The sequence below is a fragment of the Neolamprologus brichardi genome, chromosome 6 (genome assembly GCF_056152115.1).
Source record: "Neolamprologus brichardi isolate AB-2024 chromosome 6, ASM5615211v1, whole genome shotgun sequence".
Lineage (NCBI taxonomy): Eukaryota > Metazoa > Chordata > Actinopteri > Cichliformes > Cichlidae > Neolamprologus > Neolamprologus brichardi.
This window is the reverse complement of record NC_142109.1, coordinates 36151821-36179778: the sequence shown is the minus strand read 5'-3', so window position 1 is coordinate 36179778 and position 27958 is coordinate 36151821. Positions and strand designations below refer to the sequence as shown.

General features: G+C 46.1%; 1 protein-coding gene across 4 annotated transcripts in view; it reads left to right on the top strand.

Annotated features, from left to right (window-relative positions):
* sh3pxd2aa (SH3 and PX domains 2Aa) overlaps positions 1-27743 on the top strand; it is a 102213-nt gene extending 74470 nt beyond the window's left edge. For 2 of the 4 annotated variants that reach the window (XM_087842214.1, XM_087842212.1), the window contains 8 exons: positions 8036-8149; positions 13163-13246; positions 20532-20649; positions 22473-22870; positions 22957-22971; positions 23324-23373; positions 23760-23879; positions 24256-27743. In XM_087842214.1, the coding sequence (XP_087698340.1) occupies positions 8036-8149; positions 13163-13246; positions 20532-20649; positions 22473-22870; positions 22957-22971; positions 23324-23373; positions 23760-23879; positions 24256-26379 (3023 nt within the window). In that variant the 3' untranslated portion in view covers positions 26380-27743. The remainder of the gene's footprint in view (positions 1-8035; positions 8150-13162; positions 13247-20531; positions 20650-22472; positions 22871-22956; positions 22972-23323; positions 23374-23759; positions 23880-24255) is intronic. The other 2 variants (XM_087842215.1, XM_087842213.1) reach the window with 1 other exon arrangement.
* The last annotated feature ends 215 nt before the right edge of the window (positions 27744-27958 follow it).

Sequence of the window (27958 nt, the reverse complement as noted above, 5' to 3'; positions counted from 1 at the left end):
CACAATCTATCTATGTGAATATTAGTCATTAGTTTCTGAACGCCTCATAAATCCCCAGAACAGTTGGGTGTAGTTTGTCAGACAGACGCTCAGGAGCGTGTAAGTGGGCGCAGAAACGAGAGCGCGGCTGCTGCACGCGTTCTATTTTACTGTTTGGGTAAAGAGACGGCGCACGCTACAGCTGTCGAGAGGACTCGGGGAGCTCTGGGGTTGCTCTGCTCATTGGTGACACACACACACACACACACTGGGTGAACCCGGCCACCAATAACAAGGTATGATGATTTCAGCCTGTTAAAGCAACAGTGCGCCCCTGCGCTCTGCAGAATGCACTTCATTACCTGGACACCTTTTATTCGCTTCATTTTCACAGCTGCTGCTGAATCACCTTCTTAATGTATGTGAAGATGACAGGCGACTATCTCATGTGCACTTTGATTGCATACAGCTCCGCCTGGGCTGTGTTTGCATCCCTGTACAGTAGGTAGAGGGCGACAGCTCCATGTCTCTCCAGAAACGAGAAATGAATCTATTTATTGAAGATGCAAACAAAAGTTCTGACGCATAGAAAGAATAATAACCACCTGCTAGGCCTGGGTTTCCCGCTCTGAGCGCTTGCTCGTGCATTTCAGCAGTTTAACTTGCTCAGTGTTCGTGGGTAAACCTGCTGAGGATCATCCCTGTTCATGAAAGTCTTTAACCCTTTAAAGCCGATCGGAGCAGCACGCTCTGTTTTGCGTAACTATTTTTTAAATCCCGGTAGCTCTGCAACCACGTGAGCTAGCGCAATAAATTTTTTTGCATATGAAACCGGAGGAGTTGTACTTACATCTTATGCCATCAGCTTGTCCTCGGTCACAGTTTCCTTCCACATGTAGCTTTGCAAAAACTGCATAAAAAGCACTTGCAGCAACAAAAACATAATATTCCAGAAACACGCTTTGCTGATCCGATCAGCTGTTTGTAACACTTCCTACATTGAAATAGACGTCAGCGCAAACAATCGCATGTCTGCCCAAAGGCAGCGCGTCAGGTCAGGAGCACAACCAGGACATGATTAGTCATCGAGTCGAGGGTCAGACTGTCAGACAGAGTCCGACACGCCGACCTCAGCCGTGTTTATTCTGAACTCACAGCACTCATAGCTGTTGCACTCGTGGCTTCATCCTCTTCTACAAGGTTAAATTCAAGTTAAAATGTCTCCACCTGCATCCTTCACACAGTGACGGAGAAGCAGAAAGCACGTGTCACAATAAACGTTGGATTAATGCTAGAAAAAATGAACACATTTTGCATTATCGCTTCCACAAGTAGATGTCTGGGGATCATTTTCAGGGGCTGGTCTTGTGCGTTGGCATGAACATCCATGACTTTGTCTCTAAACCGGAAGAAATGGTGTTCTGACCACTGAGACTGGATCCTGCACCGCTGACCTTTTCCTGAAAGCTTTCTTTGTACGGCTCTGCGCAGCATCAGGAACGACTTTCAGGAGATAATCTTCCACAGTGTGCATCCTCACCTGAATCCACTTTAGCCCTACTTTGAAGTTTCCATTCTAAAGTAGCTGCCAGTACTTCGCTCTTTAGGTGTCACAGAGGGTGGGATGCTTGGAGGATCCAGGCGACGCCAGCACGAGCATTTAGCCCTTCTCGAGTGTTTCGGCCTCCACACACATATGCTGGGACAAGTTCTAGTTTGCTTTAAGTGACTCTGAGAACAGTTTCTCCGTCTGGCTGCTGATCTCTGCTCCAGATCTCCTCCTACGAGATAGATTTTCAGTGAAAACTCTAATCTGTCCACAGGCGGCTCTCAGGTTTACCACGATGCCAACTGTTTTTGTCCCAGTCTTTCTCATTTGGTGTCTTATAGTCACATCTGTGTCTCTGTGTTGTTTCCAGTGCTCTGTCTGCAGGCTGTTCAGCACTTTGTGATTGCAGAGGTTGTCTGTGTGTGTTTGTGAGGGTGGGCAGCAGTGTTTCTGGTCCTCATTTATCTGTTTTTACTGTGCCCACTTTCTCCTGAGCTGGATTTATTAGAGAACTGGGCCCTGTCAAAAGCTCGCCTTATGATAGCACGTGTGCACACGATGGAGGCCGGGCCTGCCGCGTGTGTGTTTCTGCCCTTTCAGATGTTTTGTATTGATGTGCATGTGTGAGTCTCTCCCAGCCTGTTCATATCGACGCTGTAGTTTTCATTTTTCTTTGTTTTCTCTTTAAAGCCTCGAATAAACGTTCTAACATCAGCTTTGATCAGCGGTGCTGCTAAAGAGTGGAGGCGTCTGGCTTTCTTCACTGGGCCAGTTTTTATTATTTAGCGGTCTGGAGGAAACTCTTCATGCTTTTATTTCCCCACAGTGATTCGCTGCAGTCCTCGTGGTTCTGGCGTCTCTGCGGACTGAGATATGCTGCAGAGATGTTCATGTTGCAAAGCTCTCGCGTCTTATCTGGCAGGTGTTTAATTAGTATTTCTGTCTCTGTTCAAACTCCTGCTTCTATTGGCTTCAGTTACTGGAGGTAAGATACGATATGCGTCAGCTGGGGCGCTCACACATGCCACCGTTGATGGCAAACAGTCACCTCGGTCTCTTCCGCTGGCGTGGGAGATTTATGATTCTGTTTTTCCAGCAGGTACCAGGTGGGATGCAGAGAAGCTCCAGCTTTTGTCTCCGTGCTGTCTTCGGTACAGGTGGCTCCAATTCTTCTTCAGCTTTTTAAAAGTCGCAATGAATCAGCCTATGAAAGGCCTAATGTGTTTCATATGGCCCGAGCTATTCTTTCTGCTGGGTGGACCTTTCACACTGCAGCGAAAGAGAAAACAAAACACACAACATGACACTAGAATAGAATGATTCTGAATACAAAGAAAGTCATATTTAAATTCAAATTTTAAATCTTAATCGTCCCAGGGTTTCGCACACTGACCATATATGGTATCAGATTTATTTAATAGGATTACATATGAAAGCGATTGCTCCTCATATCAAGCTCTGTCGACTCCGACCTCTCCTGAAGTCACACTGCACCGCTGTGTGTTTGCAGGAGTCAGAGCATCAACAAACAGCCAGTGTGACTGCGAGGAAGCTCAGGCTGGATGAGCTACACTGGAGCGACTGTGCGTCCCCCCCTGCATGTCTGTCGGCCCTCAGGTTGAATCAGCTCCTGTGTTCACCCTGAGACGTGACCTGCTGTGGGGGTGTTTTTATGATGCACGTCAGCTGTCAGAGTCAGGGTGGCTCGGGCATCACGGGGCTTGTATAAGGAGGGATGAGGCCACGCTGATGGTGTAGAGCAGTGCTCCCCAACCTTTTTTGCTCCACCGACCGGTTTAACCCTTTAAGACCTACCATAGAACCAAGTCCGCCAGAGCTTATATTATATGTTTACATGCTGTGGAGCCATTTTTGGGACCATTTCAAGTTGATATACATCAATACAACCATTATAGCCCAAATTTTAATAATATGTATGCATTAAGTGCATAGTAATTACATAAATTGCAAAAAAGTGCAATAAACTACAAAAAAATTTAAAATCGTTTTTGTTTTTTTAACATATATTTCTAGTTAGAGAAATTTAAGAGGCTTATCCCTCAAAACTGTAAATACAAAAAAGTTGCACAAAATAGTTTCCCACCACAGGAAATTTATTTTGAGTGTCTTCATAGTTTTATTTTTGAAATACACCAATTTTTATATACTGCAGGAAAAACGAAAATAAATATTATAATGCAAATTTGCAAAAAAGCAGCATATGCATCAAAATAAACTATTTCCAGCAGTGCAATATGAGTCCCAAGCATCCCAGAAACGACACAGAAAGTCAGAAAGTCAAACATAACTTTTAAAAACACCAGTATAGGCTCATGAGGCCCTGATGGTAAAAAAAAAAACTACATTTCCGCGAAAATGACGTCACTTCCGGTTTCGGGCAGGTCATGGCGGACATGCGATAGTTCGCGCTGATGGACGTAGGAAGTGTTACAAACAGCTGATCGGATCAGCAAAGCGTGTTTCTGGAATATTATGTTTTTGTTGCTGCAAGTGCTTTTTATGCAGTTTTTGCAAAGTTATATGTGGAAGGAAACTGTGACCGAGGACAAGCTGATGGCATAAGATGTAAGTACAACTCCTCCGGTTTCATATGCAAAAAAAATATTTGCGCTAGCTCACGTGGTTGCAGAGCTACCGGGATTTTTAAAAAGTTACGCAAAACGGAGCGTGCCAGCTCCGACCGGCTTTAAAGGGTTAATGTCAGACAGTATTTTCACGGACCGGCCCTTAACCCTTTAAAACCGGTCAGAGCAGCACGCTCTGTTTTGCGTAACTATTTTTAAATCCCGGTAGCTCTGCAACCACGTAAGCTAGCGCAATAATTTTTTTGCATATGAAACCGGAGGAGTTGTACTTACATCTTATGCCATCAGCTTGTCCTCAGTCACAGTTTCCTTCCACATATAGTTTTGCAAAAACTGCATAAAAAGCACTTGCAGCAACAAAAACATAATATTCCAGAAACACGCTTTGCCGATCCGATCAGCTGTTTGTAACACTTCCTACGTCCATCAGCGTGAACCGCCATGTCCGCCATTACCTGCCCGAAACCGGAAGTGAAGTCATTTTCGCGGAAATGTAGTTTTTTACCATCAGGGCCTCATGAGCCTATACTGGTGTTTTTAAAAGTTATCTTTGACTTTATGACTTTCTGTGTGGTTTCTGGGATGCTTAGGACTCATATTGCACTGCTGGAAATAGTTTATTTTGATGCATATGCTGCTTTTTTGCAAATTTGCATTATAATATTTATTTTCGTTTTTCCTGCAGTGTATAAAAATTGGTGTATTTCAAAAATAAAACTATGAAGACACTCAAAATAAATTTCCTGTGGTGGGAAACTATTTTGTGCAACTTTTTTGTATTTACAGTTTTGAGGGATAAGCCTCTTAAATTTCTCTAACTAGAAATATATGTTAAAAAACAAAAACGATTTTAAATTTTTTTGTAGTTTATTGCACTTTTTTGCAATTTATGTAATTACTATGCACTTAATGCATACATATTATTAAAATTTAGGCTGTAATGGTTGTATTGATGTATATCAACTTGAAATGCTCCCAGAAATGGCTCCACAGCATGTAAAAATATAATATAAGCTCTGGCGGACTTGGTTCTATAGTAGGTCTTAAAGGGTTAAGGCAGATAAATACAACAAATTAAAATTATACAACTATATACAAAATATAATAATAAACACAAATTCACTGTGTAACTTTATTAGCAGCGTCTTCCTGAAATGCACCAACAACACTGAGAGTAACATCCTCCTCTCTGCCCCTTAATGATCTCTGGTCGCTATGGTAACGCGTAAACATTTCTTTCAAAATAAGATGCACGACTACAACACGGGAAAAGACCCGGGGAAACTGAGTTAACTCTCGCGGCCCGGTACCGGTCTGTGGCCCGGGGGTTGGGGACCGCTGGTGTATATTTATCAAAATCAAGCAGGTTGACCTTTAACCTGGACTCATTTCCTGCAAGTCGCTTTGCAACCCACATTAGCTTCTGCTGCTCCTCCATCCATTCATGCTGTTCTGACTTAAACAGCATCATGTCTGCTCTGTTACGTGAGACGATCATTTAAATTCAAAGTGCTGCACCGAGTATTGATTCTGTCACCGTGCTTCCTGTTTTCTGTATAAAAGAAAAGCTGTGAGTATAATGTGGTCTAATAATCATTCATTTTACTGCTCAAATATGACATAAGGTAACCCAGTAATCTTTATCATGACTTAATCCCATTCAGCCTGAAGTAGAGGAAAATGCATTATTTTTGTCATAACTCTACAACTAAGAGTGGATTTTCCCGGCAGTGGCGACGTGTTTTTCCATTAGTCCAAATGATGTGACTTTAGGCTCAGTTTAATAGTTGAACTGATTTGAATCCTAGCTGTGACTATTACTTCCTATCAGAGCTGTGAAGTTGAAACCAATGCTCACTCTCTGTTGCTGCGAACACACGTTTTCACTTCTACCACCTACCTCTCATTGCCATTACTGCTACTTTCCCTATGATACAGCTCTATGTTGCGTTCATATTTTCCGCATCATTCATAACACATATTATTGTGATTGGTGTCGTGCCGGGTAATAAAAAAAGGGCGTGATGAATTGATTCACCCAGGCTTCTCCAACCGCATTAGAGAGCTGAGCCATATGGCTGTAAATACAGCGGAGCAGCGATGACTTAATTGTTGGACTCGTTTGTGAAAAGAAAAAAACAGTTTGTTGCTATTAGCTCCTTTATAACCACTGCTAACCACTGCTTTTACATTATCACTTCCACTGCACGCTCACATTAGACCAGACAGACCCAGGACATCCACACTATTGTTGTACTTTCCACAGCAAGGAGTGAAATGCTGTCACGTATGACCTCACTCTTGCCTGTATAGGCTGGAAGAATGTATCGCACGTTGGGTTGCAGCCATGCAGCACACTAACGAAGCCACGTCTCCTCGCTTTTAGATGGCTAACAGGGGTTTGGTGCGTTCGATGTCGTCACTACAATCTGACGACAGCCTTTGCTTACAGACGCATGCTAGCTGTCAGACTGTGATCTATGGAAATGGATTGGGTTCTTTTGGTTTTGGTCGCAGCCCAATGTGTCATGTGTTTCTGCAATTGTGTCAGCTCAGCTCAGCGAGCGCTGTAACAGCGTAACGTAGACGTGACCACAAACTTCTCATTCGTCAGTAGCAATCAAGACGTGATCTCTGCTGTGCAGCCACAGGGTGTGGGTGAAGACGGGAACGCCACGGGGTGATGTTACGCCATGATTTAGGCCATTTGTGAGTGGAAGGCTTTCAAGCCTCAGAAGGAAAGAGAGTTAAACGTAGATAATCAAGTTTCTGACCTCGTTCTTGGAGGCTGTCCTCCTGTGCAGATGGACCAACCAGGGTCTGTAAGTTTGTGACGTTTCTGCTGTGGCTTCAAGTTAAGTTGGGTCAATGAAGGATGAATTGTGTTGGCTTTTGTTTATTACACATATGTGCACGCCCACAAAGGCCTGATTGGCACAAAATTTGGCACCAATGTTCCCAGTTCACAAACGCTGAATCCAGTTACTCCTGATTTACCAGGACCAAAAGCAGCTTTTTGTTTCACCTGAAATATTTCACAAAGTCTTCCAAATATAAATTGGAAAACCCCAAAAACTTTCCCAGTGAAATCCTGTCCAGCGTTTTGTTTGTAAACACCAAAACGGAGCGAAGGCTACAAGCTAGCTCGTGGCAGTCAGCTTGAGCGGCATCGTAGACGCTAACAAGCCATGAAGAAAGTTCCTCTGGCACCGCTGCTCAACACGAAAGTAACAGTTCATCTCATACGAAGCTTGACTTTCCTATCACACAGTGAACCTGTGATCCAAGTTTACCTCACAGGGTTAAAGCCTCCTCTGGGGGGTCGTCACAGGGTTCAAACTCCTGCTTACTGTTGGAAATCGTGCTTTTCAAACCAAACCTGGAGGTGAAAGAGAAGCTAAACAGCAGCTGCAGGAACAAAGGGGAACTCGGGAGGTGTACGTTGTTTATGTGGGTGAATCATCAGTTGGAGGGACCATGCATGGACCATGCATGGACTACAGGCAGCACAGCGTGTTTCACTGTGATTCACAGTGAAGGGTAGCAGTGTCTTTAAAAGCCCAACACGTCCTGGCAGGTTGATCTTCAGCAGTGTCACCGAGTGCTGTTTTAAACCACCGGTGATGAGTTCCTCCTAGCCCCAGCACTCCCAGCACTTCTGTGTCTTTCAGTGTCTGGTTTAGTAATGAACACCACTTTCCAGGAAGGTGAAACTCTGAGCTCCCTTTAGATGTCCCTTTGACACTCACACAGACAGGAGCAGCCTATTAGACGAGCTGTTCTCCCACTTCGACGTGGGCTGTATCCAGTAACGTCTCCTTTTGGTGCAAATTGTCCCCGAGCTGGTGTGCTCACCGACATCCGTCAGGCTTTACTGACAGCACTAATGTGTTCTCCTCAGGTTGGTGGTTCGTCAGCACAGCGGAGGAGCAGGGCTGGGTCCCGGCCACATACCTCGACTCGCAAAATGGAACCAGAGACGATTTGGATCTGGGAACATCCAGGACCGTGGAAGGTTAGTGCTGACACAAACACGGCGTTATTACAGTCATAAAATTCTCATCACATCATCCACAAGTTAGTGCTGAACACACAAACGCATTTCCAGTCACACATTGGGAACCTTGGAGACCGCAGTGGCGGCAGCAGCACGGTGAAATGGTACCAGACTGTAGCCAACGGGGTTGCAATATTTTGGCACCACAGAAAATTCCTTCCAGCTCCCCCGGGACGCCACGGCTCTCGTTTTGTTGCGACCCTCTCCTCCTGAATGTTTAGTCTGCCTGCTGGGACGGAGCATTTCCTCACTGTGTCATCCCCCCCCTCTCTGAGATCTGGAGCGTGCAAACGCACAGACGCATGCGTGCAGTTTATTTGCAGATGCATGTAGCAGTTTATGGGATGTAGAATCCCGCTGGATCCTCCTGCAAACACTTTTCCGTCTGTGTTGCGACACATGCTGGGCTCCATGCTTCAGTGGGCAAACAAACACAAACAGCTCAGTTGCTGTTACTCGCTGCTCTTTTGGAGGAGTTGGCAGATTTACTGTTATTTTGTTACATTGTGACGAGCTGGAGTGTTTGCTGCCTGTTGATTGGATGCATGTGTTGTTAATGGTGTTTCTGTTTGTTTTTGAGATGTGCTCAGAACTTGTTTGACATCTGCTGCAGATTCCCGAACACCAACACCCAGCTCTCGGGAATACTTTAGGCTTGTTATATCTTTGTAGCTTTGCCCGGTGATTCAGACGTCTCTGATTGATTCAGCTGAACTGAATAGATGTTGCATCACTGAATGAAACGGCACGCACGAGACTCGTGCTCTGACTTTGTGCAGGTTTTCATTGGCCTCACTAAATTTACTACTGGACACTTTCAGTTGAGAAAACTGGAGCTCGAATTTGAACAAAAACAGGAAGAGAGGGCATCGCTGCAGACCTCAGCTCGCTCTGATGGTTTCTAGTAATATACAGAGCTGAGTTTAAAGTCTGATTGTTTATAAATGAGGAAACGGTTTGAGCCATAAATATGTTTCTGATCTGGTCACCTGTTTAACCTCAGCTAGAAACAGCTCCGCCCACATTCACTGGTAGCTCGACCATCATCATTATTATTATTGTTTTTATCGTTGGTCATTTTTATTTCTTTTGGTTTTAATGTGACCTCTGAAGCACCTCGATTGGCTTCCTTGGTTTATGTCAGACAGCAGCAGGTGTTGGTTGGTAAAGCCTCTGAAAGCCCTTAGAGGAGGCCTGTGTGTGTTTGTTACATTTTCTGTCATATTCAGCGTACTTTGACAAACAGATCAATGATGTCATCACAGCTCGTTTCTTTCATTTCCAGCTGCTCACAACAGTGAAGTTGTTCCTTGAGAGAGCTTCGTTTCATCTTTACTCTGGTGTCAGTTGTCCCGAATTCAACAATGTGGCACAAAAACAAACCAATGGATGAAGATTTTATTAAGAACACATGCGTGGGAAGAAGCACACAGCATCACATCTGCAGAGTTGTTTCTATAACGTCAGGGTTTGACGCCCCTTCTTGCCTTCTAAGAACATCATTTGCATCTTGTACAGACGATGAGAAATTCTTAGAGCTACAGTCAGACACAGAAGTTCCTTTTTCTAACGTCTTTTTCCAAGTATGGCGATGATTTCAGGCCCTGGAGGTCCCCGTGGACTTGTCCTCCTTTTGGCCCATCTTCTGTCACCTGTTACTAAGCAAACTCAAATGCAACAGGTTGCAACAAGAAGCTGAATGCATTCAGGCCTTCACTCAAGCCTGTTTCTAGATTGTATGGATTATATGTGTTTTGTAAGCGTGTTTGCAGTTTGAACCTTCATGCTCCAAGTCACCTACACACTAGATCCCGAACGAGGCTTATGACCTTTCCTTAACCCTTTAAAGCCGGTCGGAGCGGGCACGCTCTGTTTTGTGTAACTATTTTTAAATCCTGGTAGCTCTGCAACCACGTGAGCTAGCGCAATATTTTTTTTTGCATATGAAACCGGAGGAGTTGTACTTACATCTTATGCCATCAGCTTGTCCTCGGTCACAGTTTCCTTCCACATATAACTTTGCAAAAACTGCATAAAAAGCACTTGCAGCAACAAAAACATAATATTCCAGAAACACACTTTGCCGATCCGATCAGCTGTTTGTAACACTTCTTACATTGGATTAGACGGCAGCGCGAACTATGACCTGCCCGAAACCGGAAGTGACGTCATTTTCGCGGAAATGTAGTTTTTTACGGCCCGGGCCTCAATGAGCCTATACTGGTGTTTTTAAAAGTTATCTTTGACTTTATGACTTTCTGTGTGGTTTCTGGGATGCTCAGGACTCATATTGCACTGCTGGAAATAGTTTATTTTGATACATATGCTGCTTTTTTGCAAATTTGCATTATAATATTTATTTTCGTTTTTCCTGCAGTGTATAAAAATTGGTGTATTTCAAAAATAAAACTATGAAGGCACTCAAAATAAATTTCCTGTGGTGGGAAACTATTTTGTGCAACTTTTCTGTATTTACAGTTTTGAGGGATAAGCCTCTTAAATTTCTCTAACTAGAAATATATGTTAAAAAAACAAAAACGATTTTCAATTTGTTTGTAGTTTATTGCACTTTTTTGCAATTTATGTAATTACTATGCACTTAATGGAGACATATTATTAAAATTTAGGCTGTAATGGTTGTATTGATGTATAGCAACTTGAAATGCTCCCAAAAATGGCTCCACAGCATGTAAACATATAATATAAGCTCTGGCGGACTTGGTTCTAAGGTAGGTCTTAAAGGGTTAATTGACTGAGCTTTAACTCTTTAATAAGCACAAACTGCAACGTGTGTATACAATTATTACGGCTCCACCTGTAATAAAAAGGTTAATGTAATGTAATAAACATCTTAATGCAGTATCAATACTGTAGATTATATTATTAATGATGCAGGATATATTGTAGCCATAAAATAATTTCTTTAATTCCACACAGTCTGTCATCAGTGAGCCGACTGCAGCACTGTTACTAACCAGCACTCAAAAGCGAGGCCACATATTTGCCACACTAGCATCGTTACTGTCACTTTTTGAATTGACTTTTTTCCGGCATTGCACGAGTTCGCAGCCTCGCACCTTTCTGATCTTTTGAATCGATACACTCCTTCGAGGTCACTGAGGTCTGCAGACCGAACGCTCCGAGCTGTCCCGAGGTCTTTTGCTGTGACTGCTCCTAAACCGGGAACTTCCCCTCCACAACATTAGACATTTGAAAACCCAATTTTATTCTATTTTAAACCAGAATCAGTTCAGACTAATTTTATTTCTCATTTTATTTCTTTTCTGTCTTTTAATCTCATTGGATTATTTTAGAGGTGCAACACTGTGAGCCCAAAGCTTCAGGCTGCAGTTCTTTCCTTTACTTGTGCCTCAATATGATGCCAGTCAGAGCAGATCTATCAATACAGCCACGTATCTCAGGCAGTAGAAAGTTGTTTAAAGCCTTTTGTGGTTCCAGAGTAAGTGACTGAACACCAGGTAGAGGAACCGGATTACAGGAACAACGTTGCGTGAGAATAGAGTTACTCTTAAAGCCCAGCTGGCAGCTCACAGCTACACATGCACTCTCTTCCCCCTCATCCTCCGTCAGTCCCATTTCCCCATTAGGCCTGGTGTCTTTGTGTTTGCACACACTGTCACTTCTCATTCCCGATCTCTCCCTTCCTGCTTCCCATCGTGTCTTACGTCTCATTATCTCCGTGTGGTCCGTAACCTAATTCCACTGACAGCTCAGCTCGCCAGGGAGGAACCGACAGGCGCGCCCAGCCCTGCTGAAATTACCTCCAAATAACATTTCCCTGTGTCCCTTCCTTTAAGCCAATATATCAATTAAGAGGTCAACGGGAGTAGGATGGCGCTCGGTGGGATGGAAGGAGCGCCGGAGAGGAATCAAAAGGGACAGCGAGTGACAAGGAGCAGAGTCGGAGGAGCGATGGAGAGATGAGCGAGGACAGGAGACGGAGAAGAAATGAAATTACTGCAGGCAAAGAAAGACGGAGGACAACTGCTGTTTCCCTCCATACTTCCCGTCGTTAATATTTTCCCTCAGGAGGCAGCAGAACTGAAACTGGCTCACGATGTTTGATCGCCGCTCCGTCGTACAAGCTTCGAGGTTAAGAGCCGCATAATGTGTCGAGGCCTCAGAGGTCCTGGAGCTCTGTCTGTAATTGGTGTTCTCGTGTGTGCGATAACCGCAGACGGCATAATAACCATGAACGTAACCACGGTGACGTCCTTATTGGCTTTTGACGCGTCAGTGTTAGCAGGATTAAACGTGGCGTGCATCTGCACCGCCGCAGGTCACACTGGACGTCAGAAGCACATCAGTGAACTTCAGACTGGACCCTCCTCTGATAGCGTCAGTGCAGCTTCGTATGGATCCTGCAAGAAATCGAGCCGGTGCTATTTTAAGCAATGTGGAGCAGAGCTTCTGGGAGGCTCCTGAAATAAGCTGCATTGTGTTTGTTGGAACAGCAAGCGTGATCTTATTAGCTCTGACGATGACATCGGAGCCTGAACGCGACACCGCTGTGTTCCCGGCTTTGGTGATTTGTTAAGGCGGACGTGTCCACGTTTGGAAGAGTGCTAGATTATCAGCTGGTGCTAACAAACAGCGTGCTGGTCACACTGATCGCTGATAATCAGTGTGGTGGGGTTTGTAGGCTCGGCTTACACGCTGGTTCCTCCAGCCATGTTCTGCTGTTCCAGCCACAGTCAGTTTGCACCACATGCCCACATGCTCCCCTCATTTCGTTTCCGTGGTACTCCTGAGGATTTGATGGCTGAAATGACTCGTCCCGCTTCGTTTCTCACCCAGTCTTTTAAACTCACAGACACACTTCCTGTAAGAGAAGCAGTTTGAACGTGTTTATGACGACTAACAGCTCATTTTGCTAAAACGTGCTTCTTACACTAACTCGTCTGTTTTGTCTTTTGGTTGCTGCTCCTCCCCCCCCCCTCCCCCCATCAGTTACTAAGAGACGCAAAGCCCACCTGAAGAGGCTGGACCGCCGCTGGACCCTCGGCGGTATAGTTAACCGCCAGCAGAGCAGAGGTGAACATGAAAACACACAAACACACACACGAACGCACAAGGAATCACACGCTGAGTCATTTTCTCCACGTCGAGTAACAAATGAGCGCACACACAGAGACACACACAGAGACACACACAGAGACACACACAGACAGACACACACAGACAGACACACACAGACAGACACACACACAGAGACACACACAGGACTTTTACATTTTCAGCTCCATTTTGCAGTTTTTGTCATCAGATGCATGTTTCTCTGGTGACCCCGTCTGACCCCGTGTGACCCCGTGTGTCCCCGTGTGTCCATGTGTGACCCTGTGTGTCCCTGTGTGACCCCGTGTGTCCCTGTGTGACCCCGTGTGTCCCTGTGTGACCCTGTGTGACCCTGTGTGACCCTGTGTGTCCCCGTGTGTCCCTGTGTGTCCCTGTGTGTCCCTGTGTGACCCTGTGTGACCCTGTGTGTCCCCGTGTGACCCTGTGTGACCCTGTGTGTCCCTGTGTGTCCCCGTGTGTCCCCGTGTGTCCCCGTGTGACCCTGTGTGTCCCCGTGTGACCCCGTGTGACCCTGCGTGACCCCGCGTGTCCCCGTGTGTCCCTGTGTGACCCTGTGTGACCCTGTGTGTCCCCGTGTGTCCCTGTGTGTCCCTGTGTGTCCCCGTGTGTCCCTGCGTGACCCTGTGTGACCCTGTGTGTCCCCGTGTGACCCTGTGTGTCCCTGTGTGTCCCTGTGTGACCCCGTGTGACCCTGTGTGTCCCCGTGTGACCCTGTGTGTCCCCGTGTGACCCTGCGTGACCCCGCGTGTCCCCGTGTGTCCCTGTGTGACCCTGTGTGTCCCCGTGTGTCCCTGCGTGACCCCGCGTGTCCCCGCGTGTCCCCGCGTGTCCCCGTGTGTCTCTGTGTGACCCTGTGTGTCCCCGTGTGTCCCTGTGTGTCCCTGTCCACAAAGATCTGTGCAACAGTTCAGGGTAAATGATGTTAGAGGTTAATGTGGAGACTCTTTAAGATAAAATGACTCTGTGATGTGTGGTCCTGTCTCAGCAGCATTAAGTGGGACCTGTTGTGTTCTTCTTTATTTCCTGGATGTGGATGTTTGTGTTAAACGTGGCCAAAGTGAACGGTTAAATCAAATAGGGCTCAGTGTTTGTAATCCCTGTGAGTTAGAAGCTCAGGTCTGCTGCTCGATACACTAATACAGTGTTTTTAATCACACAGCTGTAGCTGCGGCTCTCCTTTCACGTAGTGTGTGTGGTGAACAACTACACTAACACAAAAACAACAAGTGGCCCAGTATCTGCCAGCAGCAGCATATTGGGTGGCCATGAGTCAGCTCTGACAGTAAAATCTCAAATCTTGCTCCCTCAGATGTGGAACGCTCCCGGCTCTCGCTGAGAAGCAAAATAATTGGACTGCATTAAACAGATTTAGATAATAAAGCGTTTGGCACCCGCAGCACGAACGCCACGACCTCGACGGCCGCCGAGCCCCGTCATGTAAACGGTTGCGTAACAGTGTTGTTGCTTCATTAGGCTTTGAAAGGCTGTTTATGACTTTAACATTTTAATTTTTGGATACTTGTGGTTTCGTCGAGTCATTTTTGCGTAAATGCTGAAACGTGAGAGAAACAAACAAGCGTCTCTTTGCTGAGGAGCGAGCCGGCGCTTTCTAATCCAGACTGTCGGTTTGTCTGCTCGTCCCGAGCCGAGAAAACAAGGGAAAACCTCTGAGAACCATCTTTGTTTCTCTTTAACTTTACATTCCCCGACTGAAGCTCTGCGCCCACTCAGTCCTGGACCAGCAGGCAGCAGACCACTGATTAATGATTAATCCGACCCGGCTGATTTACAGAGTGGGCTCCTGATGGAAGTGTTGAAGTTGACCTAAAGCGGGCTGTAAGTGAGAGCAGTATGATGGAGATGGAGTCGTACGTCACGGCCACGTCAGAGAAAGGTGGAGGCGGTCAACAAGTACAAGAGCACCTGTATTAAAAAGGCCAAAGCCGACTGTACTTCCTCAGGAGGCTGAGGTCTCTTAACATCTGCAGGAAGCTCCTGAGGATGTTTTCCCGGTCGGTGGTTGCTGGAGTACTTTTCTGTGCTGTGGTGTGCTGGGGGAGCAGCACAGCAAAGAAGGTCTCATCCAGGCTGGAGAAACTGATCAGGAAGGCTGGCTCTGTGGTCGGCATGAAGCTGGACACTGTGGTGACAGTGGCATTGCTGGACATTATGGACAATGCTGGGCTTCCTCTGCACACGGCCATAACTCCTCTCTGGAGGGGATTCAATTCAATTCAATTCAATTTTATTTATATAGCGCCAAATCACAACAAATGTCGCCTCAAGGCGCTTCATAGATACAGAGAAAAGCCCAACAATCATATGACCCCCTATGTCCCCCCTCCCTCTCCCTATGGGAGGTGGAGGGGGGACAACTAAGCTGTAGTGCTTCTTCACTTCACTGTGCAATACTTTTTGTTAACCCTTTAAAACCGGTCAGAGCAGCACGCTCCGTTTTGCGTAACTACTTTTAAATCCCGGTAGCTCTGCAACCACGTGAGCTAGCGCAATATTTTTTTTTGCATATGAAACCGGAGGAGTTGTACTTACATCTTATGCCATCAGCTTGTCCTCGGTCACAGTTTCCTTCCACATATAGCTTTGCAAAAACTGCATAAAAAGCACTTGCAGCAACAAAAACATAATATTCCAGAAACACGCTTTGCCGATCCGATCAGCTGTTTGTAACACTTCCTACGTCCATCAGCGTGAACTATCGCATGTCCGCCATGACCTGCCCGAAACCGGAGGTGACGTCATTTTGCGGAAATGTAGTTTTTTACCATCAGGGCCTCATGAGCCTATACTGGTGTTTTTAAAAGTTATGTTTGACTTTATGACTTTCTGTGTGGTTTCTGGGATGCTTAGGACTCATATTGCACTGCTGGAAATAGTTTATTTTGATGCATATGCTGCTTTTTTGAAAATTTGCATTATAATATTTATTTTCGTTTTTCCTGCAGTGTATAAAAATTGGTGTATTTCAAAAATAAAACTATGAAGACACTCAAAATAAAGTTCCTGTGGTGGGAAACTATTTTGTGCAACTTTTTTGTATTTACAGTTTTGAGGGATAAACCTCTTAAATTTCCATCCATCCATCCATTCGCTTCCGCTTATCCTTTTCAGGGTCGCGGGGGGCGCTGGAGCCTATCCCAGCTGTCATAGGGCGAGAGGCGGGGTACACCCTGGACAGGTCGCCAGTCTGTCGCAGGGCCAACACACAGTTACAGACAACCATTCACACTCACATTCATTCGCACATTCACACCTAGTGACAATTTGGATTATCCAATTAACCTATCCCCACAAGCTGCATGTCTTTGGACGGTGGGAGGAAGCCGGAGTACCCGGAGAGAACCCACGCAAACACGGGGAGAACATGCAAACTCCACACAGAAAGACCCCAGCCTGATGTTGGAATTGAACTCAGGACCTTCTTGCTGTGCGGCAACAGTGCTAACCACCGTGCCACCGTGCTGCCCCCTCTTAAATTTCTCTAACTAGAAATATATGTTAAAAAAACAAAAACAATTTTAAATTTTTTTGTAGTTTATTGCACTTTTTTGCAATGTATGTAATTACTATGCACTTAATGCAGACATATTATTAAAATTTGGGCTGTAATGGTTGTATTGATGTATAGCAACTTGAAATGCTCCCAAAAATGGCTCCACAGCAGGTAAACATATAATATAAGCTCTGGCGGACTTGGTTCTATGGTAGGTCTTAAAGGGTTAATAGTCAACGGTGCAATAGACTTCAATACTTGAAACGTGCACTTCCCTTGTATTCTTATTCCCATTTATTCTATTTATCCCTTTCGTATATTTTATTTACACATGTCTCTGTATTTATATATATGTGTATATGTATAATATTCTGCTCACGTGTAGCTTCTGTGCTATTGAAAACAGAGGAACCCACCCGAGGGATTAATAAAGTTTTATCTTATCTTATCTGAAATGTGGTTGAGAAGCAGTGGGGCATTACTCATTCACATCTCCCACTCAGCTGGTTATGAATTCAGAGTGGGGACCTCTTTGTCACCAGCCGTAGTGGCTAATGTAGAAATATTAAAGGATTACCACTTCGTTCGGTCGGCCATGTCCGCGGGAACGTCGCCTGACTACAGCTGCGTCTCCCAGAGCGACCCAACGATCCAATGGAAAGTGTGAAAGTGGGGCAGCGGCCCAATCTGCAGACTGCTTTTAATCACAGACCTCTGCAGCGTGGATGAGTCACTCGACTAGCTGTCGCCACCAGAGAACCGAGCTGCTGTTTAAGACACCTTAGCTTTTTAGCTTTTATTGCTCGGTGGTGTTGTTCCAATTTTGTGATGTTGGTACACAACGTGCCTCTGTTAAAATGTTTCTGGGTGGTGAAAGTAAAATGTGAAAGTCCCAGACACACAGTGAGGCTGTTGGTGCGACGCTGGTTAGAAAGTTGTTGCTTGAACTGTGGAGGACAGCTGTGAAACGCTGCATTTACCTTTAAGAGCAGACTCTTCAGTGGTGGGCTTTCCCAACCACCATCAGGCGCATTAGTGTGGACGTAGTTAATCAAGGACCCTGATGGAAGCAGCTTTTGTGTGTCCCGACCTTTCAGGTGTTTACAGGGCATTAGCATTGCTAATTTGACATGACGCAGCGACCTGTGGTCAACACGGTTGACCCCGTAAACCCCGTCTGTCACCCTATATGAACCGGAGTAACCACAAAAACATCAGAGCGATGGGAACAGCAGGTTTTATATGAGAGGCACACGATCTGTTCCCAGCATACGGCCCAAAAACATGAGAATTGAATCGACATCGATCCGCTACAAAAATGTTTTTGATCTGTCCTTGTAACATGTTTAGTAACGGAGGCAGAGAACGAGCCTGCTGAGGTTTACCGGCTGGAAAAGTCCCGATGACGTGAGGTCACAGAGGACTCGAGAGAAGCCGGGGACAGACGAGTTTCATGGCAGCGAGCGCTCCTGGCTGCAAACGGGCTGAAGACTCTTGGACCGGTCGCCTTTTTTCCACCATCAGAAACAGTCTCACCATTAAAGCTGGAGCAACGCTCACTGTAGTCATGTCAGACTTCAGCTCTCGACTGCGGCCCAACGTCCCGGTCGCTTTATGCTGCCTGGCAACCAGATGGTTTGGGTCTGCTACCAGGAGCTGCAGAAAGCTGAGCGAAGCAGAGAAATGGAGCCCCCACCCACCCGTCCCCGGCTGCTAATGCGTTCCTGAGCTAGAGACGAGATTCGGGCGAATGAGGCTTCGCAGCTCCGTGCAGACGCTTCAGATTTCGTTTGATTTAGTAAAGGACAAAAACAAAGACTGATCACAGGAGATTTATGTTCTCTCAGGATGCAATTTGCTAATGGAAGAGCAGTCGCGCTCACACCCTGCTGACACAGCTTCACTGGAGACCTTGACTCAAATTCAATTACAGCACATCTCCTCACGTTGATTCATCCTGACACAAAGCCAGGTCAGGGTGTCTCGACCTCTCGGCGGCGGTGGATCAGCTGCTGACGGCAGGGCCGGGGGGTGGGGTGTCCCTGGGGTTTATCACCGCGCTGTTGTTTGCAGCAGCTCCTTCCACTGATTTATAGTCCCGCCCACTCGGCTCGCAGCTCTGTGCAGATGAGATTACTTGAATCTTTCATCTTTTCTTCCAGATGAAAGAATTAGAGACGACAAACTGATGCACACACTCGGCTCGAGACGACCATAACAACATTTATCAGATGCTCCAGATCTGACTTTGTTATTCTCTGTCCATCTGCAAGTACTCACCTCCACACCCAGTGTGTTTTTGAGTGCAGGTTAAGGGTCAGTAATTCCACTCTGCTCCACATTAGTGGACCAAAGACTTGAGCTTTAAAGGGAGCGTGCTGGGTGAAACAGGAAAGGCTGTGACATAGGTTTACTTAGGTTTAGTTATCCTAACAGGGTTTTAATTGTAGTAAAATGCTGTAATTCTGTAATTATTAGGAAACCGTGATCTACGTTACAACAGCTGCCATTTGTATTCATGCATCAGACGTGCAGCAGCACCAGCTGCTGCTTCTGGATCTTCTCTCTTTGAGAGCTGCTTAGTAATGATTCTGAATCTGGGTTCATGTCGCCTGAGCGAGGCCTAAAAGTTTAGCCTGTAGAGGGCGCCGTTTGCTATTTATGTGCAGGTCAAAGACGAGAGGTTCGTGTTTCTGTTGGTGTGGAGATGGTGTTTAACCCTTTAAAGCTGGTCAGAGCAGCACGCTCTGTTTTGCGTAACTATTTTTAAATCCTTGTAGCTCTGCAACCACGTAAGCTAGCGCAATAATTTTTTTTGCATATGAAACCGGAGGAGTTGTACTTCCATCTTATGCCATCAGCTTGTCCTCGGTCACAGTTTCCTTCCACATATAGCTTTGCAAAAACTGCATAAAAAGCACTTGCAGCAACAAAAACATAATATTCCAGAAACACGCTTTGCCGATCCGATCAGCTGTTCGTAACACTTCCTACGTCCATCAGCACGAACTATCGCATGTCCGCCATGACCTGCCCGAAAACGGAAGTGACATCATTTTTGCGGAAATGTAGTTTTTTTTACCATCAGGGCCTCATGAGCCTATACTGGTGTTTTTAAAAGTTATGTTTGACTTTATGACTTTCTGTGTCGTTTCTGGGATGCTTAGGACTCATATTGCACTGCTGGAAATAGTTTATTTTGATGCATATGCTGCTTTTTTGCAAATTTGCACTATAATATTTATTTTCGTTTTTCCTGCAGTGTATAAAAATTGGTGTATTTCAAAAATAAAACTATGAAGACACTCAAAATAAATTTCCTGTGGTGGGAAACTATTTTGTGCAACTTTTTTGTATTTACAGTTTTGAGGGATAAGCCTCTTAAATTTCTCTAACTAGAAATATATGTTAAAAAAACAAAAACAATTTTCAATGTTTTTGTAGTTTATTGCACTTTTTTGCAATTTATGTAATTACTATGCACTTAATGCAGACATATTATTAAAATCTGGGCTGTAATGGTTGTATTGATGTATAGCAACTTGAAATGCTCCCAAAAATGGCTCCACAGCATGTAAACATATAATATAAGCTCTGGCGGACTTGGTTCTATGGTAGGTCTTAAAGGGTTAAAGTGGGTCACACTGACCGTTTTCTCCCTCTGCGATGGTGTAATCTACAGCAGTGTGAGACTTTTCAATGATCTTGTTTCCTCTCTCCTTTCCCCCGCAGAGGAGAAATATGTGACGATCCAGCCGTACACCAGTCAAGGAAAAGACGAGGTGAGCTTTGAGAAGGGGGTCACCGTGGAGGTCATCCAAAAGAACCTGGAGGGCTGGTGGTACATCAGGTGGGTAAACGGTGCACGCCAAACCCGCACATTTCACCGCGAGGCTGCTGCTTGTCGTCGTCTCGGCGATCAGAGCAACAATTTCCTGGAGCTCTCATTTGCATAATGGCGCTGAGAAGAAAGCGTTAACATATGGTGGCGTCAGAGCCGCCTGCGTGTTTGCACGTGTGTGTCGTTTACTCAGCCAGTGTGTATTTCCTCACAGTTGTTCAGTTCCTCGCGTCCCCGGGCGCTCCGCTGCACAGCTGATTGCTATCACATGACGCCTCGTGGAGCCTCACATACCAACGTGTACACAAACATGGATCCAGAGCTCCTGTTTGAGGCGCGTACGCGAGCTGCTGTGCGTGCACTTGTCATGCACACTAACTGCTTTCCTAACAGCTTGTTCGCTCTTTGGCACTCCCTGCAGTGCACACCGAGTCATTTCTGAGCACCGTGTCCAACAGAAAATAATCCTGCAGATGCATGTCTGAGTCACGCTGCTCTCAGCGGGCCCTTCTTTAAACAGCAAAGTCCATGCATGAAGCTTTTTTAGTTACGGGGACTCCTTGTGGTCGCAGTTGGGAGTCGTGAAACGGAAAGCAGGGAACAGTCGCGTCTCTTCTTTCCCGGGGAAATGACTCTGAGTTTCGTTTGAAGCATTACTTATTGTTTCACTAAGCACTCTGAAATTACTCGTTTAGCATAACAATGACTGCGTAAATGTGGGGAAGCAGCATCTCTTTGCATCTATTATGCATTCTGTTTACTTGCCTTTGGCTACTCACATCACCAGAATTAAAATTGTGCCTTTATTGCAACACACAGGATCTGACTCGGTGTGATTTCATGCATTTTTAAACACTAGAAATTGTGGAATTTTTCAGTTATTTATTAACTGTACGAATAGCTCATGATGCCACTGTGCAGCAGGAGTGCATTAAAGCTCTGCTGCGACACATTCAGTCATTTACTCAAATCACACGTTTTTTCTGAGTGTATTAAAATGCACTAAATGAAGCTCCCATGCTGAGCTCATTACACTACTGTTACTACACAGCTGCAGTAGGAAATAGTAGCACACACATGTACAAAGGTGTACTGAATGTTGGGAGCAGAGCAGTGATGGAGAGGGAAGACCTGGATGTCAGCTGGAATTTAAAAAAATGCCTTCAGTGAGAGATTCAATCATGATCTAAAGTCTAAATGAATTCAATTAATTTCAGTTTTATTTACACAGCGCCAAATCACAACAACAGTCGCCTCAAGGCGCTTTATATTGTAAGGTCGACCCTACAATAATACATACAGACAAAAACCCAACAATCATATGACCCCCTATGAGCAGCACTTTGGCGACAGTGGGAAGGAAAAACTCCCTTTTAACAGGAAGAAACCTCCGGCAGAACCAGGCTCAGGGAGGGGCGGGGCCATCTGCTGTGATTGGTTGGGGTGAGAGAAGGAAGACAGGATGCAGACATGCTGTGGAATTCACTCCCGAATGCAGGAACCTGACTCAACATGCTTTATGTTGGAAAATTGCAATATTAAATAAAGAGAGCGCTCCCTCCACCTGTGAGCAAGAACAGGCAATAGCAGGAAGAAAGAACTCCCTTTTAGCAGGAAGAGAAGCAGGATCAGGGGAGTTGAGGGGAAACTAATAAGAGTGAAACCTGAGATTTTGCTGTGGGACAGCAGGTCACTCCTGGCACAGTCTACTTCCTGCTCTGTGCTGTATGGAAAGAGCAGCTTTACCTGATCCTGAGTTCAATCATAATAATGAAGGAAACATAAACTCGATGTCATATTAAACGTTCTGTCTTTATATGTTTGGGCTGCAGGTATTTAGGGAAAGAGGGCTGGGCCCCGGCCTCCTACTTGAAGAAGATTAAAGAGGATTTCTCCCCACGGAAGAAGACGCTGACGGGCCCCGTGGAGATCATCGGAAACATCATGGAGATCAGCAACCTGCTGCAAAAGAAGTCTGTTAGCGAGAAGGACATCCAGACAGACGGAGAGGGCGGAACCACGCCGGAACGCCACTTCTCCAAGAGCGAGATCAGCCTGCCGATGCCCTCCGAAATCAACGCCGCGACAGGCCGCAGGCTGAGCGCGGGCCGGGACACCAACAGCCCGTGTCTCGGAATAGCGGCGAGCGCCGCCCTGAATGAGAATAAAGCGAGAGGCGAGCCGGGCTCCCCGGCTGTCGCGAGAGTGGCGCCGCACAGAGTGGAAATCGGTGAGAGAACGTGTTGTGTGTAAGGTTTAAAGTTCAGCCTAAAGCTCGAATGCAACATTAAGACACGCCCCTTTCCATTTGTGCAGGATTCGGCGCTGTAGGTAAGCTACACGCCTGCTGCATCTAACCGTGCTCTGTCACGCTAACCTGTAATGTGATAAAATGCTCGCTGTGTGTTTCGGCCTCGGTTTCACTCACAAACTAAGAATCTGTGGTCAGTTTGTGGTTACTAAGACATCGCTCGAGCCCATTTTTTAACCTGTGGACAGGTTTGGCTGTGGACAAAATCAGTCTTTCAAATCTTACTTTTGCTTGTCTTTAAATATGTTGTTCTCTCCAGTGTGACATAATTCATCTCAAAACTAAATGTTTGATGTTTGTTTGTTGCAGCGAGTGTTAACCTTTTACTTTTTTCTGAATTATTCTTAATAAAATCTCATTATTTTTAATCAGGGTCTCCTAATCTGCGGCAAAAACCTCCCCCCAGAAGAGACACCAACTTGGTAAGACTTACTGACAAACCCAGAGCGCCTTTCCTGCGTGCTCAGTGACGTTGCCATGCTTCTGCTGAAGTGCACGTGATCACAGTCGAGACTCTTCTTGTGTTTAAGAAGACAGCTGCAAAATCTTTCAGTGCAAGGATAAATACCAATAAATAATATAAAAAGAGAAAAAATCTAATTGGCTCTCAGACTACTGCAGGAGTTGCATAGCAACCATTGAGGCACATTTACACATCGTCTGCTATTGTCCCAGTGTCGTACGTGCACACCTTACATTTACCCTCATATTTATATATCATGATTGCATGCATAAATCACATCTTATGTTTTATGTGTCAGATACAGGCTCAACGTGAGCGGCTCACTTCTCTCTCTTTGCTGTGCAGGGCTTCCAGTTACCCAAGCCACCAGAGCCCCCTGCTGTGGAAGCAGAGTATTACACCATAGCAGATTTCCAGTCCTCGATCTCTGATGGCATCAGTTTCCGTGGAGGACAAAAGGCTGATGTAAGAGGCCGGATCTACAGTGCTGTCGCTCAGATGAGACATGTTGAATATGTATGCAGACTGAGTGCTCCCCCGATAGGCAGGAAAGCTGAGGCACAAAGGAGACGACCTTGGATACTGTGTGTGAAAGTGATGACGTAGACAGAATTCACAGTGCAGGATTCAGGATGAGGGTGGAGATAATGACAGATTCCTTCAGGGGTTTTTTATTAAGTTATACTGAGGTGATTCTTTTAACGACTGCAGTAATAGATGCATCATTGATCTTATTACAGTATTCTGCTTTCATTAGCATGTCTTTAATCACTAGTATGTAGCAAACTTTTATATATAAGTGAGTATTTGTTCTAGTAACTCTTTACTCCTTGTTGTGCAGGTAATAGAGAAGAATCCTGGAGGCTGGTGGTACGTACAGATTGGGGAGATGGAGGGCTGGGCCCCCTGCTCCTACATCGACAAGCGCAAAAAGCCCAACCTCAGTCGTAGGTCCAGCACACTGACCCGCCCCAAAGTCCCTCCTCCAGCGCCACCTGTCAAAAAACAAGAATCTGAGGAGGCTCCGCCTTCTGCTAACTCTTCCTCCAAAACCACAGAGGTGCCTAGCAGGGCTGTGTACGAAGAACCTGAATACGATATTCCTGCAGTCGGATGCGAAGGTGAGCCTGAACCGGATCCCCTGAAGGACGAGCGTTCCCGCGATGTGAAGATCAACAGTGTGGTCAGCGACAAGTACAGCAGCTCCCCTCCGTCCTGCAAGGCCTCCCCTCCCGTTTGCAAGGCCTCCCCTCCGTCCTGCAAGGCCTCCCCTCCCGTTTGCAAGGCCTCCCCTCCGTCCTGCAAGGCCTCCCCTCCCGTTTGCAAGGCCTCCCCTCCTTCGTGCAAGGCGTCCCCTCCTGTCTGCAAGGCCTCTCCAGTTTTCGCCCATCGAAGAACCTCCTTCAGGTCTGTAGAGGAGGTTGCTAAGGAGGAGTGTATCTATGAGAATGATGGCTTCAGGCCGAGCGGCAGTGTGACTAAAGGTTCCAGTGAGCCGAACTCCCCACGGAGCTACCATTCCTCCACAGTCCCAAGAAAACCCTCCGGATCTTCGCCTTTACCTGGCAGGCCCATGAAAACCATGACGCCAGAGATGAGTCGGAGAAGCCAGACCCTGGGCAGACACATAGATATCAGCTTCAGATCCCAGGATAACAGCCCTCACTCGTCATCAGATGAATTGAGCAGAGGCTCCAAGAAAGGCCCCGTCTTCAACCGGGAGGTGGAGCAGAGAATAGGCCAGAGCCCCTCCACCAGGCCCAAGCCTTCCGTCAGACCTAAGCCCCTTTTGACCAAATCAGAGCCCCAGAGTCCAGAGAGGATGGACATCACCTCTCTGAGACGACAGCTGAGGCCTACGAGTCAGTTTAGACATAGCCTCAAACCTTCTCGTGGGGAGGACTCTGAAACAGCTTCTGTTATATCATCAGAGGACTCGGTGTGTTCACGCAGTACCTCAGATCTCTCCTCGGTTTACTCCAAAGGAAGCCGTGGTGACTCCGATGTGGAGGGCCCCAATCTCTACCGCTCCGTGGATGCCTATAAGAAAGTCCAGGACTCCGAGATCAGTTTTCCAGCTGGGGCTGAGGTCGAGGTTTTGGAGAAACAGGAGAGCGGTTGGTGGTACATCCGTTGGGGCTCCGAAGAAGGCTGGGCTCCCTCATACTACCTGGAAGCTGTCAGACAAATGGGCGACGGTGGTGGCTTAGACGGACACGGGAGTGTTGGGAGTAAGTCCAACAGCCTGGAGAAGAATGAGCAGCATGTTTTGGCCCTCAATAACATTAATATTCAGGGCCTGACGCAGCAGCATCAAGGCTTGAGGAGGAACTCTCCACCGATTCCTTCCAAGCCTCCCGGCGGCTTCTCGAAGCCATCTGGGATGGTTAATGGAGGCGTGAGGATGAGGAACGGGGTACGCCAGGTGGCGGTGAGGCCTCAGTCTGTATTTGTCACCACTACGCAGCCAGCCAAGGACGCGCACTACACAACAGGGTCCTTGAGAAGGAACGAGTCGCTGGGCAGGAGCGATCACTATGGTTCCGGTTCTGCCACTCTCGGAGTTCGCCGAAACGCCTCATTCAGCACCGTGCGGCCACACGTAGTTGTTGAAAGCCAAACGAGGCCTGCCGAACGCTCCAGTCTGTCTTCGGGGAGCGCGTTCAGCACAAGCAACGTCCAAGACGCCCTGAGCAGAGTTAACCAACGCAACGGTATCCCCGTGTCCACGGTCAGACCCAAGCCCTTGGAGAAGAGCCAGCTGATCCACAACAACCTTGGCAGGGATGTGTATGTGTCCATTGCCGATTACCGTGGCGACGAGGAGACTATGGGGTTCACAGAGGGAACCTGTCTGGAGGTGTTGGAGAGAAACCCCAATGGGTGGTGGTACTGCCAGGTGCAGGACAGCCTGGTTCCCCGCAAAGGCTGGGTCCCCTCTAACTACCTTGAGCGGAAAAAATAAAGGCAAGCCTACATCCGTAGCCACGCCCACCCCCAGCCCCCATACCCCGCTCTAGACCCTTGGGCGGCGGCGTTACTCCTTGAGAATGTTACCCGCAATCTCCCTTAAGCAATATGTCCTTGAAAATTGACATAAGGTCAGACTGTGTGAGGAGAAAGATGTTTTAATCGGATAAAAAAGGACACTTTTAGTGCTGGTTTACTAAAATTTATACGAAAGGAGTGGGAAGATTTTCAATATTTTACCTGGGAAGCAGAGACAGAAACATGGAATTGGCCACACTGGTTGAGGAAGTTTGAGGTGGATGCTGTGTCTGACATGTAAACTGGTCTAACTGGGAGCAATGACCTCTTAAAGAGGTTTGTGTCATGAAACACAGAAGCGGAGAAGAGTAGTGGCTACGCTCATCCTGCCCATCACTGACTACGATGGCCAATAAGTGCCTTTTGTATTTGGTCACCTGAACGAAGGTTCTAAATGGTGGATGGCAAACCAGTAAATCAACCAAATCTTTACAGAGTGCCATAGTCCTATGAACACCACCGAGAGCGTTTCTATACAAAGTTACGAGTTCGAAGTTTGGATTTAGACGTCTTCAGTTCGATAAAGAAAGAAAAGCACGAGTGAAGGGACTCAAGTTCCCAGATTTATTTGTTTTACGCCACAAAGTCATCAAACAAAGACGATAGTTGAATCTCATCATCACAACTTCTCTTTAGTTTGTTTCTGTTAGCGTGTCTCGTGTTGATGCAAGTCTTCCTTAGAGAATTATTTCTGCTTTCTTGTGACATCTGTTTTCCACCGACAGCCTTGAATTGGACGAGCCAAAGCTCGACTCTGGCAGAACAGACGGCTGACGCTCGGTTTCTGTAAGCAGTTTCTATCAAAGATACCACAGAAATATCTTATTTTCCCTGGATGTAGTCGTCTGGGAGAACAAATTTATTTAAAAAAACCAACAAACCTGTGAAACTTGAAAAATACAGAACAAGCAACGGAACAATGAGACCTCATACAAGCGTCAGGATAACCTCATTGCACAGCTTTTAGCTCCAGGAACAAATGATTTTGTGTATATTGTGTTGTCATAATGCAGCTATCGCGGTGATGAATTGCAAGCATACTGGAAACGTAGTGAAATAACTTTAATCCAGGGATTTATTTGAATAGATTAGAGGCCAAAATGTGATCGAACCAAAGAGAGATATCACTTCATTGGCAGTTTTGTGGATTTTACCGTTTACTTACGGTACAAATGGTAACACACTTTCACCAAATTGCCTAAAACGAGGTTTCTATCAGTATCTGGAAGCACTTGAAGGAAGTGACGAGTTAATTGTAATATCAGATATTGCTGTGCAGTATTGGGAGGTAGGTATTTTATTGTTATTAGCAACTGTTTGAAATGTGACGGTAGAAATAATTCTTCCAAAAGGAGTCAAAGTTCAAAATTCTGATGGCTGATGTTCAAGACTGCTGAAATACATTTTCTAACGAACACGAACTTCTCGTTATGTTCCTGCTGGACAGTATCATAGTATTAAACAAAGTGCAGTACCTGCTAGATCGCAGTTATCTA